Source organism: Penicillium coprophilum (assembly GCF_028826855.1).
Source record: "Penicillium coprophilum strain IBT 35676 chromosome Unknown utg000001l_segment0_segment0, whole genome shotgun sequence".
Classification (NCBI taxonomy): domain Eukaryota; kingdom Fungi; phylum Ascomycota; class Eurotiomycetes; order Eurotiales; family Aspergillaceae; genus Penicillium; species Penicillium coprophilum.
In genome coordinates, this window is record NW_026622720.1 from 799,218 (window position 1) to 816,735 (window position 17,518).

Genomic DNA, 17,518 nt, shown 5'->3' on the forward strand with positions numbered 1-17,518 from the left:
TCCACCAACCTCTTCCCTTCCTCTTCTTCCCTCTTTTCCCGTTCCAACCTCACCTCTCCCCTTCATCACACTCTTCAACACCGTCATTATGTTCAAGAGGTATGATTATATGAAATCTTAATCTCCCTTTCATTTGAAAACTAATTTTTTTTTTCCTTCTTTAGCGGTCTTGCCCGGTCCTTTGGGAGGGCTGCTTTTGCCCGGACGACCCCCGTCGCCCGCGCCTTCCAGCCCATCCGCTCCAATGCTCTCCCGGCTCTTGCTCGTTTCGCTAGCTCCGATGCTTCCTTGACCGGAAAGGTTCACCAGGTCATTGGTGCCGTCGTTGACGGTACGTGTTGTCGACTCCTGACGGAAATGGGCACCTCGCGAAAATCTTTTCCCTGGACCCAATCCATCACCGAAACCATCGAAATCAACCCCCAAACCATCAACAAAACCGTATCTGACTTTCTATTCGCCATATTACAGTGAAGTTCGACGGCGAGAAGCTCCCTGCCATTTACAACGCCATTACCACCACCAACAACGGCCAGAAGCTCGTTCTGGAGGTTGCTGTACGTGATCTCATTGGCTCAAACCTTGATCCAAATCGCAAAGCTAACAATGCCATTATAGCAACACTTGGGTGAGAATGTCGTCCGTACTATTGCCATGGACGGTAAGCTTCACTCCCCCTTCATCCCCCTTTCTTGGGCCACCGTGTCGTTCCTTTCCCGATCGGGCGACCCACCGTGTCCCTACTGTATATGAGAGCTTCAACTAACGTTATGTGAAGGTACCGAGGGTCTCTCCCGTGGTGTCACCGCCACTGACACTGGTGCTCCCATCACCATCCCCGTCGGCCCTGCCACTCTCGGCCGTATCATCAACGTCACTGGTGACCCCATTGATGAGCGTGGTCCCGTCAAGGCCACCAAGTTCGCTCCCATTCACGCCGATCCCCCTGCTTTCGTCGACCAGTCCACCTCTGCCGAGATTCTCGTCACCGGTATCAAGGTTGTCGACTTGCTCGCCCCCTACGCCCGTGGTGGTAAGATTGGTCTGTTCGGTGGTGCCGGTGTCGGTAAGACCGTGTTCATTCAGGAGCTGATTGTAAGGATTTCCCCCTCCATTTTTATCCTTGAAAAATAGCATCAAATGCTCATACATGACCTTTTAGAACAACATTGCCAAGGCCCACGGTGGTTACTCCGTGTTCTGTGGTGTCGGTGAGCGTACCCGTGAGGGTAACGATCTGTACCACGAGATGCAGGAGACCGGTGTCATCCAGCTTGAGGGTGACTCCAAGGTCGCTCTTGTCTTCGGTCAGATGAACGAGCCCCCGGTGCCCGTGCCCGTGTTGCCCTCACTGGTCTGACCATTGCTGAGTACTTCCGTGATGAGGAGGGTCAGGATGTGTTGCTCTTCATTGACAACATTTTCCGTTTCACCCAGGCCGGTTCCGAGGTGTCTGCCCTTCTCGGCCGTATTCCCTCTGCCGTCGGTTACCAGCCCACCCTGGCTGTTGACATGGGTGTCATGCAGGAGCGTATTACCACCACCCAGAAGGGTTCCATTACCTCCGTCCAGGCCGTCTACGTGCCCGCTGACGATCTGACTGATCCTGCCCCCGCTACCACCTTCGCTCACTTGGACGCCACCACTGTGTTGTCCCGTGGTATCTCCGAGTTGGGTATCTACCCCGCCGTCGATCCCCTTGACTCCAAGTCCCGTATGCTCGACCCCCGTATCATCGGTGACGAGCACTACAACACCGCCACCCGTGTCCAGCAGATGCTCCAGGAGTACAAGTCCCTCCAGGATATCATTGCCATTCTCGGTATGGATGAGTTGTCCGAGGCTGATAAGCTCACCGTCGAGCGTGCCCGTAAGCTCCAGCGTTTCCTGTCCCAGCCCTTCGCCGTCGCCCAGGTCTTCACTGGTATCGAGGGTACCCTTGTTGACTTGAAGGACACCATCGCCTCCTTCAAGGCCATCATTGCTGGTGAGGGTGATGACCTCCCCGAGGCCGCCTTCTACATGGTTGGTGACATCAACGCTGCTCGCGCTAAGGGTGAGAAGATTCTGGCTGAGCTTGAGAACAAGGCCTAAATGTAATTTTGTCATTTGCTAGCTAGCGCCGTCTTAACTTCCCCCTCCATCTTCAATCTCTCTTCTGTTCCCTCTCTTTCCCTCACCTATTCTCTCTTGTTTATCCCTCCATTTAATTCCCTTTGTCAGAACACCCAAAAATGTTCCAACGTTGTACGCGACAACATCATTTCTCTTTTTGAGGCGTGTATATTACCATGTACATTACCCCTAAAGGGAAAAAAAACCAATGCAACAATAAGGGGATTTGCTTTCACTTTTTTTTCTGCTTGGTCGTCGCGTCAACGTTGGCATCATTGGGGTCATTCTTTCTAGACTCGATCCGAAAGGAAATCGAGCAAGGGAATATGAAGTGTCTGGGTTTTTTCTGAGAGTTGAATTGTGGTGTTTGGGAATTGAGGGAACAGGTTTAGGGTTGGGATGGACGGGGGGAGGTTGATGCGTTCTATAGCGTGATGGGATTTTAAAGCCGGTCTGGATTGGAGAGATACCTTACACAACCCCCCTTGACCGGCCTGTTTCATTATTTTGTGTATTTAGAGTTCAAAACCTGATTCTCGACATTTCCTTTGTGATGGCGTCCTGGTCTTGCGTAGATGTAGGTGTAGATGTAGTGGGCAGAGATGAACATTCGTATACAGATGTCAACTTGATCATTGACCCGATGTCTGTATGGAGCTCTAGTTCTGATCCTTAGATATGGTTCTACACTGCAACCTGATATCTTGAAGCTCTCTGTCCAGTTCGATGCATGGTATGTCAGAAACAAGTTTATGTGATATGAGACTGTGCTAGGTATAGATAGCTATATGAGTGATTAGAAACAAAATGCAAGACATTACAGAAAGAAGAAGTCAGGTCAAAGCACGTCTCATAGCGAAGAATAACACTCGATGCCAGGAATAATCAGCACAAGATATTCACTCTCCGACTCGGCTGCGTGCAAGACACAGACATGGATTGGTATTCACATTACAGAGTATTTTCCAGAGCAAGGACCTGTAAGAACCCAGCAGTCAGCAAACCAGACAACCTTGAAGATGGGAAACATGGGAAGACACATACCAAAGCAGTCCTCGTAGGAATATAAACCTGCACGAAATTTCCTCTCCCGTTCCACTCCATATCAGTAGTAAAGAAGCGTGTCTCCTTAACATTCCGTCCAAGTCCACCAAACTCTTTCTCATCCGTATCAAGAACAATACGGTAGGTACCGGGGACATCAACACCAACCCGGTAATCGGTGAAGCTCTGCTTGGGATTGAAATTGAAGATCCAAAGGAGTCCAGCACGCTCAAAGACAAGGACCTTGTCGCTCTCGTTCTTCAGGCTGACATACGCCTGCGGCGAAGAAAGCCATCCGTACTTCTGCTCGGTGAGCTGCATCCCGCGGTCGAACTCGTTCAGGAATTTGTATCGGAGAAGAGGGTCTTCGGTTAAGTTCAGCTGACGACGCGCGTACCAGAAGGAGTTGTCGTTGCCGGCGCGTGGGAAGTCCAGCCATTCGGGGTGGCCGAATTCATTGCCTTCGAAGTTAAGGTAGCCTTCGCCGCCGAGGGCGTGTGTTACTAGGCGGATCATTTTGTGCAGGGCCATGCCGCGCTCGATGATGGGGGTAAACTCGGTGAGAGTGGACATGTGTGTGTACATCTCTTTATCGCAGAGCCACATCATTAGGCTCTTGTCGCCGACGAGGCTGTGGGGTTGTGTGTTAGTTGGTTGGATAATTGGAGGCTAGATGGGAGATTTGGCTTACGCTTGGTCGTGACTCTCGGCGTAGGCGATAGTCTTCTCGCCATGGCGACGATTGGTGAGCGTGAAGGAGATGTTGGCCATATCCCACTGATCATCTGTGCTTTCCTTCAACAGCTTGATCCACATGTCTGGAATGGCCATTGCGAGGCGGTAGTCGAAACCGGCACCGCCTAGTGCGTGAGGTAGACACAGTGCAGGCATGCCCGAGACATCCTCTGCCACCGTGATGCATTCTGGGTAGAGCTCGTGCAGCATCTGATTGGCGAGAGTGAGGTATGTGACGCCCTCCTCGTCGACAGATGGCCCGAAGTACTCGTGGTATCCACCGGAGAAGCCTCTTTTTCTTTCAGTTAGCGGGTCTCTCAAATATAGTAGAAGAGTGCACGTACGTTCCGATACCATGGTGCGTATAGAGCATGCTGGTCACACCATCGAAGCGGTATCCATCAAATCCATACTCTTCCATCCAGAAGCGCAGGTTACTCAAAAGGAAACGCAGCACCTCGTGACTTCCATAATTGAACAGACGGCTGTCCCACAGCTCATGACGGCCCTTGGCACCGCCATGGAAGTATTGATGGTCCGTTCCATCAAACTCGTTAAGTCCATCAATGACGTTCTTGGAGGCATGGCTGTGAACCACATCAAGCAGTACAGTCAGGCCCATGCTATGGGCGGTATCAACAAGCTCCTTAAGATCCTCTGGGGATCCGTAGCGACTGCTCGCCGCAAAGAAGTTGTTCACCTGGTACCCGAAGCTAGCATAATACGCATGCTCCATGATGGCCATTAGCTGGATTGCATTGTATCCCAGATACTTAATGCGGGGCAGCATGTTCTTCGTAAACTCCTTGTATGTAGCAACCCTGGTATCTGGTGACGAGATGCCAACGTGCGCCTCGTAGATGCGCAGGCTCTCGGGCTTCTTAGGCCGGGCGTGCTGGAACTTGTACACCTCTTCCGCGGGAGGATTCCAGAAAACGGCATCGTATGCGGGCGACACGCTCAAGTCTTGGACCACGCGCTTGATCCAAGCGGGGATTCGGTAGATGCGCTCGCCGCTGGGGAGCACCATTGTGATCTGTGGGGGCTCTTAGTGGGGGGGTGATCTGTTATACGTGGGGTCGAAGTGCTAACCTTGATCTTGCTGTCGTGGGGAATAGCGGCAGCACCGTCCTTCGCCGGTACCGTTACATTCCAGACACCGAAGTCGTTCCTCGTCATGGGGTTGGCATTGACATCCCAGTTGTCTGCCAGTCTCAGTTCAAGCTTCTCAAATATGACCAGTACAAAACGTACTAAACTCGCCGACCAAAGAAGCCTCCTTTGCGTTGGGCGCCCATTCTTGGTATTTGATCTCGCCGTTGGGTTGTGCATGAAGTCCGAAGGTTTCGTAGCCCTGATAAGCGTATTAGTACCGAGGAAATCAATCGATAGGGGTCAATTCACCTTGCTGAACTTGTCCAGGCCACCCTCTGTCTCATTGATGGTCTTGGCCCATGTCTCGACTACCTGGTATCTGTGCTTCAAGACATCGCGATGAGGTTCCAGCCAAGGATCCAGCTGGATCACTCCTATTTTTTGGTTAAAATTGAAATCATGTTTGTTTGTGGTGATAATTGTCAGCTTACCTGTACCATCATTGGGAATATTTGAGCTGTTTGTAGAAGACATATCTGGTGGGGAGAGCTAAGAGAGAGAGAGGGAGAATGGGGGAAGGTCCAGATCAAGGAAATCCAGCGGGGAACATGTGACATCAACCCCTCAACGCTTTGTCCTTCTAAAAATTTGCTTGCTCGGTGGGATGTCTGTGTCAATCTTTTTCCTTGCATAGCAATTTAGAGCAAATGTAAATGTAACTGCATATGCATCTGGACTCTGAACTTCGAGCTCCAGTGGGGATGTGGAGCGACGGGAACGGATCCGCCAGGTACGAAGAGAGCTGTTTCCAGGCACTTGATAGTTTACTATATACATGTATGTCGATAACATATATTTGTTCTCTTTCTTTACCTATTGGACAAGTAATACCTCCAATCCTCTTTCAAATGATCGGCTCGGAGACTTGGTGCTATGAAAATTTAATCTATGACGTAGTGGCAAAGCCCGAAATGCGAAGCTATCTATGGAGCAGGTGTGTCTGCATTGGAGCGTATTTTCTCACCGGACTATATTTATATCAGTTACACATTCACCGTGCAGGTACCCGCTTAGGCACAGGACTGGGCTTGTATAGTTACCGCTTGGAAAGTGCTCGGTCCATATTGGACCTGGCTAGAACTGCAGATTTTGCAGAATTGAGACATGCGCAATTTGGTAGTCTGGATCATGATTTATGGGTTGTCTATAGAAGGAAGAGCTGCCAGAGTAACATAATCCAGCCTATTTCGAGCATAGTATATAGGCTATTTGAATCAAGTACGCCAAGAGTGAGAATGAGGATTCTCAACGAGTCAGAGAGATCATCATTCAAACTCTTGTTTCATATCCCTAAAATTCATGTCAATGTGTCTATGGGCCCAAAATGTTCAAAGACTTATTGGAGCTGGGCAGCGACTTGGGCAAGCCAGAGCAACTATTTTGAAAACGCCTATTGTAAAAATTTCTAGCTACCATATCCCAACCTTCACACAACTACGACGGGTCTCACCACTGGAATTAAATGTGTCGTAATTTTAATATAACCTCTCGGAATACACATGGAATCGCTCGTGCCCTTGAAGAAGGACCTAGACAACTACCGAGATCTCAAAACATAGCAGCGTCTACTTGATATAGAACGGAGGTCTACAATGGAAGAAACCCCAAAAGATACACCTGATTTATTCAATAACAAAGTAAGTAGATAAGTCGCATAAATATCACGGGCGGGAAAGGTGACAAAGCTGAACGCAGGAACTCATATCCAGAGGCAGCGGCGCACTAGAGAGCAAGATAGTACTGGGACGAATATCATCCAAATCCGACGCGACAACAAAGTCAACGCTTGCCCTCGGATCTGACGACGCCTCATCAGCTTCAAGGTCAGCAATGGCTTTTGTCAAGGGCGCCATGATGCGTACGCGACACAGATGCTCAAACTGGGTGAAGAAGTGGTTCTTGGGCTTATTGCGAACTGTGAGACAACGCGGACATGACCGTGCCATCTCCTCACCTAGGACAAAGATGACCTCCAGTAGCCTCACCATCTTGTGGAGGACTGGAAGGACCTCAGAGCGGATCCCATCGCCGAGACTTAGGAACCGGAACTCCTCGTATAGAGAAGACCTGAAGCTATCGCATGCGGTGAGGAATCGCTCTTCATAGTCCATCCTGTCGACCTCTTCTGTGCATGGGTATCTATTGGAGCTCATGTTGACTATCTGGTGAGAAGTAGACTGCGAATTGATCAGCAAAGTGGATAGTTGTAGGTTTTCTTACCTCGAGTCTTCGGTGTGGTAGATGATGGGAATGAGAGCTTGGAGGGATGGAAGGGTCCGCCTATTTATGCTTCTCCCGTCGATACTGACTGGACTCACTAGACAAAGAGTTAGTTCAATGAATCGACAAAGGAACAAAGGCCACAAGTTGTTATACAGATATCCTTTATCGAGTCTTTGGACAAGGAGACAAAGGTGGGTGCTTAATCTTCGCAGACAGACATAATAGGACTGGAAAAGTTGACAATGAGATGAACAAGCAGCCAACTAACAAGCAGTAAATAGTCTAATTTAAAAGATCTTTCATGTTGAGATCGAATATGGGAGGTTGTACGGAGTAGTCTTCCCTTCACTACGCACATGGATCTAATCTCAACTGAATTCAACCCATTCCCACTATCTTTCCCATCAAAGTCTTCCTCAATTGAGGCTCATTGACTCTCTTTACTTTTGATTTAATTTTAGAATACGCTCTGACAGCTCACATACATGACATAATCACCAAACCTCCGTTACGACGTTACGAGGGGGCCAAAAGCCGCTGCACGGGCCCCTCATGGATGTTGCACTTATCAGCGGACTTCAGGGCTGGTCCTATTGCCTATTCTCAAGCCTAAAATGTCTCTACAAGCAGTAGCAGGCTATCGGCCATGCCACCAAGCTACCGCAGTCCGACTGCTAGCGGACTCCCTGTATGAGTCGACGCGCGGGTCAACGGCCCTAACAAACCAGGCCCAAAACGAGCTTGGGCTGCTCCTGGGTATGCTCAGCGCGACCGAGGTGTATGCCTCCTCTCTGGGCGCAGGATGCGTCCATTTCACAGTCCTGAAAAAGAGATTGGAGACATGCGATGTCATTCTGCGGGAATTGCAGAAGCTGGTGCTACATCCAGATACGTTCGGGGCGCAGAGCCTCATTTCCGATATTCGCGCGCGCCTTTCGTCGGTCATTTTTGGTATTAGTGAGATGAATTTGAATATGATGACGTGTGTTCGCGCTGATGTCCTATTTTGGTTGATCTGGGTTTTAACACTTATACAGGTCATCACAGAAGATTATTGAGAGTGCAATGAGATGTTTTCTTGATGACATTCGTGCTGGCAAGAGGGACGCCTTGATTGCCTCTGATGTTTTGAAGGATTCTTCAAAGCTTGAGAAAAATGAAGCTTGGACTCGGCTGCAGGGAGAATTGGTCGCTACTGGTATTGCCCCGGACTTGGTGGCTCTGAATCGTGACTTCGCTATCTCGACCCTTCAAAAGATAGTGGAGACAGAAAGTCCACTACCTTTTAAGGGGGACACGGCTCCAGTGGAGGAAGTCCATGAATATACGGCACCAGCACCGAACCTGGAATTAGAACGCCAGAGAAGCCTGGACGACAATGACTATTTATCAGACGAACCGGGTGGTCTTCCCTTTCTTCCTCTCCCGCCAAAAGGCCTCTCATTTTCAGATAAGCACAGTTCAAACTCCAGCCAAGTGCAGCCCTATCCACGAAAAGAGGCAATACGGGAAGACTTCCCAATACCAGTGAGGCTGGATATGCAAGATTGCACAGATACACAGAAACAAGTGCTACCAGCAAACAACTTCCCAATACCAGCGAAGCTGGACATGCAAGATTGCACAGATACACAGAAACAAGCACTACCCTCCAACGACTTTCCAATACCCGTAAGGCTGGATATTCATGACAGTACAGACACACAGAAAGAAGCACTACCAATCGAGGACTTCCCCATCCCAGCTTCCACAGAATCTACTCTACCATACATCGACATGGACCTCCCAGAGACGGTGAAAGCACCCATCGAGCGCAGGCCATCCGCACCCATCCAGCGCAGGCCATTCAATCCCTCGTTAGACATCTACCCCTTCAGGGTTACCAAAAACCTAGAAAGGCCCCATCGAATGAGCCGCATGTTATGGGATATGACCAAGTCCAAAAAAGGCTTTATGTCAGCCATAGCATCCAACCAATACGTTGTCGTACAAACCTTCCTCTCCAAAGGCGCAGACGTCAACGCCCAAACCCTCCAAGGCCTAACAGCCCTCATGTACGCCGTCTCACTCAATCACGAAGGCATAGTCCGCCTCCTCATCGAATACGGCGCAGAGATAAATGAACGGACTCTTAAAGGCGAGAGCGCGCTCTCCATCGCCGCAGGACGCGGCTACGACCGCCTCGTGCGGACCCTGATCGCGTCAGGCGCAAACATAAATGCGGGTACAGGGAATGGCAGGACGGCGCTCTCGCAGGCTGCCACGTACGGCCAGGACCGGATTGTGGAGTTGTTGTTGGAATGCGGGGCGAATATTAATGCTGTTAATATTACGGGGGAGACAGCGTTGGCGATGGCGGCGTTGAATGGGAATATGAGGGTTGCGAAGTTATTGCTTGGACGGGGTGCGGCTGTTGATCATATGCGGTATCCTTGGCACACGCCGTTGTATAAGGCGGTTCAGTCGGACGAAGTGGAGATGGCTAGGCTTTTAGTACAGTATGGAGCAAATCCGTTTGTTAAGGGGGGAACTGGTCGGAAGGAGATGGTTTTTGATATTGCGAGGAATATGCAGAGGAGACAGATTTTAGAGATTTTTGAACAGCATGGGTATCGACTTGGGGGTCCTGTTCGGTATCAGTATTTTTGATTGGGATCTATGGAGTCTGTCTATGATACCTATCATCTAGCGTGAAGGGAGTTTGGTTCTTGATCTAGGTTTTGATTTTTAGGAGATGTTTTGGAGTTGAAAGTTGGGATGTATGTTCTATCTGTAGCTTTGCCACCTTGAAGAGAAGAAGATCCATTAGCCATAGCTAACAAAGACCCGATACATATACTCAGTGCTATCTTGCATCGTCATCACCTTATTCCAGGGCCCCCTAATAAGATGATTGGACTGACACGATAATTGGGGGCTAAATATCCCGAGATTTTGATTTAAGCGCGTCTAAGCCTACTCAACCTTCGAGGCTCAGCGCCAAGGTGGGAATTGATCGGCACCAGTTCCCTGATTGGGTCCGCGTTCAGGATCATCGCCCCCGTCGGGAATGATAATATTAAACCACGAGTCCGCGTGGAGTATGTACGGAGTATTACATATGTATTTGTTAAAGATACAAGCGTAAGTTGCTAGCGCACCCTTGGCCAACTCACGTATTTCGTCCCATTTCTGGTGAGAGTTATGAGCACGGAAGCCCTACAACAGTCGGATGGTATATCTGTAGGTATACCCTAATGCCAAGGTATCTCCCTAATCAACGCAAGCTTCTCCCAATTCCTACATATTGAAACTGTCATTTGTACCCTGAGAGCGCTCATGGATCTCCGAGGTCGACTCATGATCTGCACATCAAGAGGCCTTGCTCAAATGACGACTGCGCGGATTGTGTCTGGCACCGGAGGATGCATGGTCTACGGCTACCCCTTCACTGGCGGAGCTCTCGTCAAAGAGCATCCTGAGCTTGTTGACATGCTTTCCTATCGATCCCCCGCACCCATGTATCGCAAGGTTCACCCAGTGCCGACGAAGAAGCCAGATTCTGTATTCTCCTGCGACGCACTGGTGCGATGTTTTAATCGGGTAAGAAGGAACTGATCGAAGCGAAGATATTTCAAATGAGGGCTCTCACTGAGGAAGAAGATATGAGAGAGTATGGTGCTACATTTTTTTTGGTAATGCCACACCGGAGGAATTTGATAGCTACATACATGAGGCCTAGTCTTGGGATGTCGAGACGGGAGAAGTGACAAAACAGCGTATTGGGGGGCTAAACCCCAAAAGGTAAAGCTAACCTGAATAGGAAATACACAGCCATATCACTTCTTGAATATGTATTGCATAGCCCTTGACGATCTTTTGACCTATTTTTATCATTCAAATGTCTCCTCTAGATGTTGTAGGCTGTCATATTTTACTTATAACCCCTTCCCCCATTGATGCATAAAAGTGAAACATCTAACATACCAACCCACTTCCCCAATACCCCAGACTTCAAAGTCAACAGAAACAATGACAGGACACCCCGGACACCCTGAGCCAATGCCAAGTAGGCCATAACCCCCTCAGCACCCCAACAAAATAGTCAATAATTAACAACCTCCAGCACCAGTTCCCACATACAGCGAAGCCCCAGAAGCCGTCTTCTCACACCAGCCAGCCCAAGGCCCCGTGAGCCCACATCCCGATACCCATTCGCACACTGGACAATCCTTCCCAGACACCCTACACTCTAGCTCCACCCCAACACCAATAAATGGCCCCTCAGAGAAACACTACCCCTACGAACCCGACTCCATCGGCCAAGCACCAGCCTACGCCGCAACACCAATGGCCACTCCACCCGAGAAGGCGTACTCAGGCCAGCCCCTGCCCCAATACCCCCAAAACCAAGCACAGCCACAGCAGTTCTACACACCTTCCGCCCAACCCAGTCCATATGCCACGGCCGTCCCGCTACACGCTGTGCAGTCTGCGCCGTGTCCGGTTGATTGTCCGGTTTGTGGAAAGCGGGAGATGACTCGCGTTCAGCCTGTAAGCGGCTCAACTACACAGTAAGTTGGATTCTATTGATCGCGATATATCGGAATAGTGATTGACCTTTCGTCTTGAATAGTGGCTGGGCTGCTATTCTTTGCTTTTGTTGCTGCCTCGGCTGTATCCCTTACTTGATGTCATCGCTTAAGGATGTTGAGCATGCTTGTGGGCAGTGTGGGGCTAGGCTTGTGAAATGGCATAATAGTGGTCGTGTAGTTATGTTGCAGAATGGAGCGAGGTAGTGAGTTGTTTACTGTGCTTTTTGTCTTTGCAGAATGATACCACTTCGTGTTTGAGATCATTGGTTTGGGGTTGCACTGGGTTTGATTTGTTTTTATTTTCGAAATGGTCACAAATTTGGCTATATGGATTAACATGAATTAATACGAACAATGTGCCAACTAGCTAAGCTATGACAGACTGAACGGATGACGCGCCAAGCCTCGTATGAGTCCTCGTATCCGATGACCACTTGACATTCTTCTCAAATCCCCAAACATCACAATTGACATCTCATAGCCCAAAAAACAAACATGATCCGTCTTATCTTCACGACAACGGCAGTAATCACCAGCTCCTCGGTAATCTACTTTTACATCTTCCACGAACGCTTATCAAAACGCGTAACGCACAAGTCCCACATCGGAACCCTCTCCACAGCCCCGGAACCAACAAGTATAGAATCCATCCCGGAGCCTGTCTTGGGCCATGGGTACTTCACTATATACGACCACGCCTCAAAGTCTGTACCGCGGGCCTCTCTCCCCAGCAGCGAGACCACAGATGTACTCTTCAAAAGACTCGTGCGCCGCAACATGAGGGCTTTCTCGCGGTCTCCGCAGGCGCTGATGCTTTCTATGGCTAGTAAGACAGCGGAGCAGAAGGAGAGTTTCGGAGCTGGACATCTTTCCGCGCTGGACTTTGAGGTCGGGGATTTGGTTTGTGGGGTTTATCGGGTTGTGGTGCGGAGCAGGGATCGTGTTGAGTTTGAGATCAAGGTCGAGACGGTGGATTATGTACAGGGGAGATTGGCGATTAGTTATAATGAGGATAGTAATCGTGAGGAAGAAGGGAAGGTTACGTTTTGTAGTGAGACTGTTATGTGGAAGAAAGCGGATGAGGTGAGAAAAATGCCGTTGGAGAGGCCTCTTTTGAGATGGATGCATGAGACTGCTTCTTGGTGGTTGTTGGACTCCGGGGTTAGATATTTGGTGGATCTGGAGGGTTGAGTGACATGTTTCGGCTGGCTTTTGTCTGGTTTATCTAAAACTAGGATTGGATGTTCTTGAGACAGTGCTTTTGTATTGAGTGGGCAGTCCAAAATCTTGCCCTTAGAATGAGTTATGACTGTAAATTTCGATATACTCTGACCTTTCAATCTACATCAGTCACTATATTCAATATAACCTAGAGGAATTCAAGGTTTAAATACAAGATATATACGCATTTTGACCAGATGAAATCATCTGCACCAGTAGCAGAGCAAAATGCTCGAACATAAACGACGAGCACAGAGAAACAAAGGAAACATTCGCTTGGCTCCGACTTTCAGAACCCCAGTAAGAAGACAACTGCTTTTTGGACATGAGTAAGGGAAACAACCGCTTCGATGCGCACCGTGAACTGTTTGGAGCATGTCCCCTAAAATTACGCTAGAAACAGAAAGTACAGTAAGTAAAGAGCGTCCAAATATGGCTTATATTCGATGAAGAAGTACTCCTATATCTCAAACCTAGTAATACGCTGCTCTGGCAAGACCAAGTTTCTGCGCTCCCAGAACACCACGTTTATGTCTTTCCTGGGCCCAAGTCACCATACCACAAAGTATAACCACAGAACTTCTTTGCTTCGTATGTATCTCTTTCAATAGCAAAAGGAAGAGAGGATATATATGGCTGAGTCTAATAGTTCAGGAGCCAGGTGCCATGGTCTGGATACTCACCACCGCGGCTTTGTCGACGGTACTGCCCATGGTATGGTTGATGTCTTTGTTGATGTCTTTTCTGACCTCCAAAAAGGCAGGTCATGTCGAGAAGGCTGAATTTGTCATAGGATGATACAAGGCAGAATTCCTATTGATGGAACAGAGCAAGGACTTTATCAGATGTGACAACGTTGTCCCAAGACTTTGTCACAGTCTTCATCAAAGCGGTGGTAGGATCAGGACATTATTTGTTCGATTTGACTGCAACCTTGGACGTAGAATTTGGTTGAATGACAAGCTTCAACGGATGTGAGTAGAAGATATGAAAGAAATAGAAAGAGATCAACAAGGGAAAAGGCTTTATACCTAAGGATTTTGGGCAAATATATAGAGAGCTCAAATGAGTGAGACATCTGTTACAGCTATTAGCTGCGGGAGATGAGGGAGAGAGAAAAGAAAGAGATATTTATCATTCAGTTTATGACAAGCAGGATATTCATACTCTAGGAACTCGTAAACACTCGGGTTGCTAGCGACGAGAGACAGAACCATCTGGTGAACTATTCACTTTAGCTAAGTGAGAGGGAATCCTATTTAACCGCTGGAAAAAATCAGTAAAATATATGTCTCTTCAAAGTAATGTACACCTGAGGGTTGAGACAGCACAGAGATGATGGGCTACGAATTTGAGGTCCTTTCCAATAGATGTCTCATTCTATCAAAGGCCAAAGAAGCACGTCTTGGACATTGGAACGTGTTTCTCTCTACAATCTTCGGTTTCCTTCCGCTTCATCTTTATTAGATCGGGGTGGGACCGATGTGAAGCCTATGAGTTCAACGATATTTCACACTGTGTCATCTGAATCGGGTACAATAGTCATTGTTAGATGGTTTGGATACAATGAGGATGGAATGTTTAGCACAAATGTCTTTGAGTATGATTCAAATAGCACGCCCGAGAAGCAAAAAGATCCTTGGGAATATGCTTTGATCATAGACAATTGTGAACAAAGAGTTTTAGACTGACACTAAGACAATGCCTTCAACCCTATCTTTGTTATAAGACCTACCTTTTTTCATTGACTCGGCTTTGTACTCGTCTGTCGGATGACCCCAGACCAAGCTATATATATGCCCTAGCATTCGCGCAGATCTGGTATGACAGCAGAGCATTCCTGTACTCTTAAATCATTTCAAATATTCTTTCTGATTCCAACTCAGCTATTCCATTGCTCCCTTAAACATGAGAGGCTACACGTCCTACTTCCACCACCAATACCCCAGTTGCGGACATGAGCGCACCAAGCCCTGTACTGAGACTATAATCTCCGACAACCTCCTCCTTCCCTACCACTACCTCCGCGCCACTCAGCCCAGCATGTGCGAGGACTGTGAGAACAAGTGGCTGGATAACTACTTTGAAGAAAATGGCCAAAGTCAAACTTCAAACTCTTACCGGGCCATCGTGGACCCGGTTTATAGAGATCATATCATCAAAACCAACGCGGTTGGTAATTCTACTCCAGACGACAGGGACACAAGCAGTGCTGACCACAGCGACAATGGTCAGCTCTTCTTGGGTTCTGCCGTTGATGATTCTGGCAATGGGGACGGGCACAGTGCTGGCCACAGCGACAATGGCCAGACCTGTTCCCGTGCTGTTGTCGATGAGTCGGAGTCAAGTTGCGGATATCCGGCGCATTCTGATAAGTCCTCTGCGATACCCTTTAACTTTGCTCGTACTAATCCTAGTTCGCCGGAGATGACTGGAGATCTTGACTCTTTTGTGTCAGCAATCGTCAAAACCAATCCGGATCGTCTTGATCAGAGGGGCGATGAGAGTGACGATGCAGAGGACTTTGTTCAGATTGAATCACCGGACACCGAGGGCGATGCTTGTGAATCCTTCAGTGATAACAGCAGCTTTGAAACAGACAGTTCTGGCTCATCGCTCTGCGGATCGTCTTTGATAAGGTATAACATACTGAAGCTGAGAATTGACGAACTCGTTGAGCAGCGGCAGCAACAGCGACAGCGGCAGGCGAGCACTGACCATGAACAAGACGCTCATGCTGATCTCAAGGACACGCCCCTTGCGGACTCAATTAATAGCCCTGAATCTGACGATCACTCATATGACCAGTCTACTCTTGACATTGACCTTGTGCACCAGCGTATTGAAGCCACAATCCTAAAGCGCATTGAAGAAAACAACGAAAGAGAAGCCCGACAGGAAGCCATCTCCAAGCTCCTTGACGCAGCACTTCTAAAAAAGGACCAAGACGAGCGGCGCGAGAAGAACGCCGAACTGGGGATTGAAGAGGACCCCCATCTTTGGGACACAGAGTCCCTCGCCGAAATATGGCAGGAAAAGACTTCCACTACGGTAACCCCTGATAATGACAGCACCCCTGTCTCCCCCCACACCTGCTCATCGCCCAAAAACCAACAGGCCCCAACCCCAGATTCCCCACAGAAGCACATGTACATGGGCAGCATGTTTGCAGATGAGGAATCCGCTTACCAACGCGGACTGCGCGAGGTCCGGCCCTACGGCAATTATCCAGGTGAGTGGGAAGGATTCTTGATGGCATTTTCCGAAGACGACGCGAACCGCCAGGGTCTACTAGACCCGATCCATGTGCGGGGCTGCTGTTCCGAGCAGCGCGCCGACTTCCACCTTTACTACGGTGTGATGCATGCTGCGTCCGAGGAAGAAGCTGAGAAGCGCTGGTTAGAGGATATCCGGCGGATACCCGGTGAAGAAGGGAAGTTCTACGGGTTATTGCGGGCTGACGATTTGCGGCACGCGCGCGCGATGGGACTGAGTGAGATCCGTCATCCGTGGGGGTGTTGCAAGGATGGGCTTTTTACGATGCCAGAACGGGTGCTTCATACATACACTGGATTTATGTGCGCGACCTCTCTGAAGGAGGTTGAAGATATGGGATTATGTGATGCGCAACCGGTTCCTGGGGAATGTGGTGATTATTACGGTGGGACTTATTATGGGTATATTGAAGCTTATAGTGAGTTGGATGCCTTTCAGATGGGACTGAAGGATCCTGAACATGATGGGGAGTGTTGTGCCAAGGCCGAGGCTGTGTCGATCTCGGAGGGGCACACGTATTACGGTTATATGTATGGGAGGTCTCAGGAACAGGTAATGAATAGGGGTTTGAGGGATGTTTTGCTTGTTCCTGGATTTGATATTAAGTATTCGGGATATTTACGGGCGGACTCTGAGCAGGCAGCGAAAGCTATGGGCCTTTTTGAACCTTCACGTATTGCATGAGGTGTGATTTATTTTTATCGGAGTGGGTTTTTGTTCTCATATCTTAATACCTCAAATTCCTCCTATTAATGGGGACATGCTAGACTCAAGTTGGATGTTGGCGTGTGCCCCTCGGCGCTAAATACAAGTTCATCACATCATCTTACTAGGTCTCTGATCCTGATCGTAATGTAACCAGTGAACAATGTCCTTTTATATTTGACATAGGTACGATGCATCTGAAACATTGCCCCTGGAATTTCCCATGAGGGGTCGAAAAGAAGAAAAGAAAAGAATTGCCTATTATCGTATTAAACCTATACCTAGCAAAACGTCACCTATAGAAAGGAACTGCCTCTTAGGGCTACGATCTTCCGTCACACAGTTTTGGAAAAATCAATAGTGTGACGAGCGGATTCAATAGAAAAAGGGACAACTTCGTGCCGCCAAGAGATCTTTGATCAGATTTCATCTTATCGAACCAATTATAAGTCTCAGATCAATTGACAAAT

The 17,518-nt window shown here is 48.6% G+C and overlaps 8 protein-coding genes across 8 annotated transcripts; 6 read left to right on the plus strand and 2 right to left on the minus strand.

Annotated features, from left to right (window-relative positions):
* Positions 1-88: 88 nt before the first annotated feature.
* N7500_000291 (F1F0 ATP synthase subunit beta) lies at positions 89-2,094 on the plus strand (the record flags this gene model as incomplete). The annotated part of the gene is made up of 7 exons (XM_056671437.1): positions 89-99; positions 165-331; positions 472-557; positions 619-661; positions 779-1,095; positions 1,163-1,327; positions 1,372-2,094. 7 exons carry the CDS (start codon positions 89-91, stop codon positions 2,092-2,094), a joined length of 1,512 nt encoding a protein of 503 aa, XP_056537010.1.
* Positions 2,095-3,066: 972 nt separating this feature from the next.
* N7500_000292 (1,4-alpha-glucan branching enzyme GLC3) lies at positions 3,067-5,523 on the minus strand (the record flags this gene model as incomplete). The annotated part of the gene is made up of 7 exons (XM_056671438.1): positions 3,067-3,093; positions 3,160-3,790; positions 3,851-4,186; positions 4,239-4,930; positions 4,987-5,099; positions 5,149-5,248; positions 5,299-5,523. 7 exons carry the CDS (start codon positions 5,521-5,523, stop codon positions 3,067-3,069), a joined length of 2,124 nt encoding a protein of 707 aa, XP_056537011.1.
* Positions 5,524-6,710: 1,187 nt separating this feature from the next.
* Positions 6,711-7,202, minus strand: N7500_000293 (uncharacterized protein; the record flags this gene model as incomplete). Its single annotated transcript, XM_056671439.1, has 1 exon — positions 6,711-7,202. The coding sequence occupies one exon, from the start codon at positions 7,200-7,202 to the stop codon at positions 6,711-6,713; it is 492 nt and encodes a 163-aa protein (XP_056537012.1).
* Positions 7,203-7,886: 684 nt separating this feature from the next.
* Positions 7,887-9,921, plus strand: N7500_000294 (ankyrin repeat domain-containing protein; the record flags this gene model as incomplete). The annotated part of the gene is made up of 2 exons (XM_056671440.1): positions 7,887-8,254; positions 8,310-9,921. 2 exons carry the CDS (start codon positions 7,887-7,889, stop codon positions 9,919-9,921), a joined length of 1,980 nt encoding a protein of 659 aa, XP_056537013.1.
* Positions 9,922-10,641: 720 nt separating this feature from the next.
* Positions 10,642-10,869, plus strand: N7500_000295 (uncharacterized protein; the record flags this gene model as incomplete). The annotated part of the gene is made up of 1 exon (XM_056671441.1): positions 10,642-10,869. One exon carries the CDS (start codon positions 10,642-10,644, stop codon positions 10,867-10,869), a length of 228 nt encoding a protein of 75 aa, XP_056537014.1.
* A 414-nt stretch (positions 10,870-11,283) lies between these two features.
* On the plus strand, positions 11,284-12,050 carry N7500_000296 (LITAF-like zinc ribbon domain-containing protein; the record flags this gene model as incomplete). The annotated part of the gene is made up of 3 exons (XM_056671442.1): positions 11,284-11,320; positions 11,378-11,825; positions 11,888-12,050. 3 exons carry the CDS (start codon positions 11,284-11,286, stop codon positions 12,048-12,050), a joined length of 648 nt encoding a protein of 215 aa, XP_056537015.1.
* A 291-nt stretch (positions 12,051-12,341) lies between these two features.
* Positions 12,342-13,037, plus strand: N7500_000297 (uncharacterized protein; the record flags this gene model as incomplete). The annotated part of the gene is made up of 1 exon (XM_056671443.1): positions 12,342-13,037. One exon carries the CDS (start codon positions 12,342-12,344, stop codon positions 13,035-13,037), a length of 696 nt encoding a protein of 231 aa, XP_056537016.1.
* Positions 13,038-14,975: 1,938 nt separating this feature from the next.
* N7500_000298 (uncharacterized protein) lies at positions 14,976-17,027 on the plus strand (the record flags this gene model as incomplete). The annotated part of the gene is made up of 1 exon (XM_056671444.1): positions 14,976-17,027. The coding sequence occupies one exon, from the start codon at positions 14,976-14,978 to the stop codon at positions 17,025-17,027; it is 2,052 nt and encodes a 683-aa protein (XP_056537017.1).
* Between the last annotated feature and the right edge of the window lie 491 nt (positions 17,028-17,518).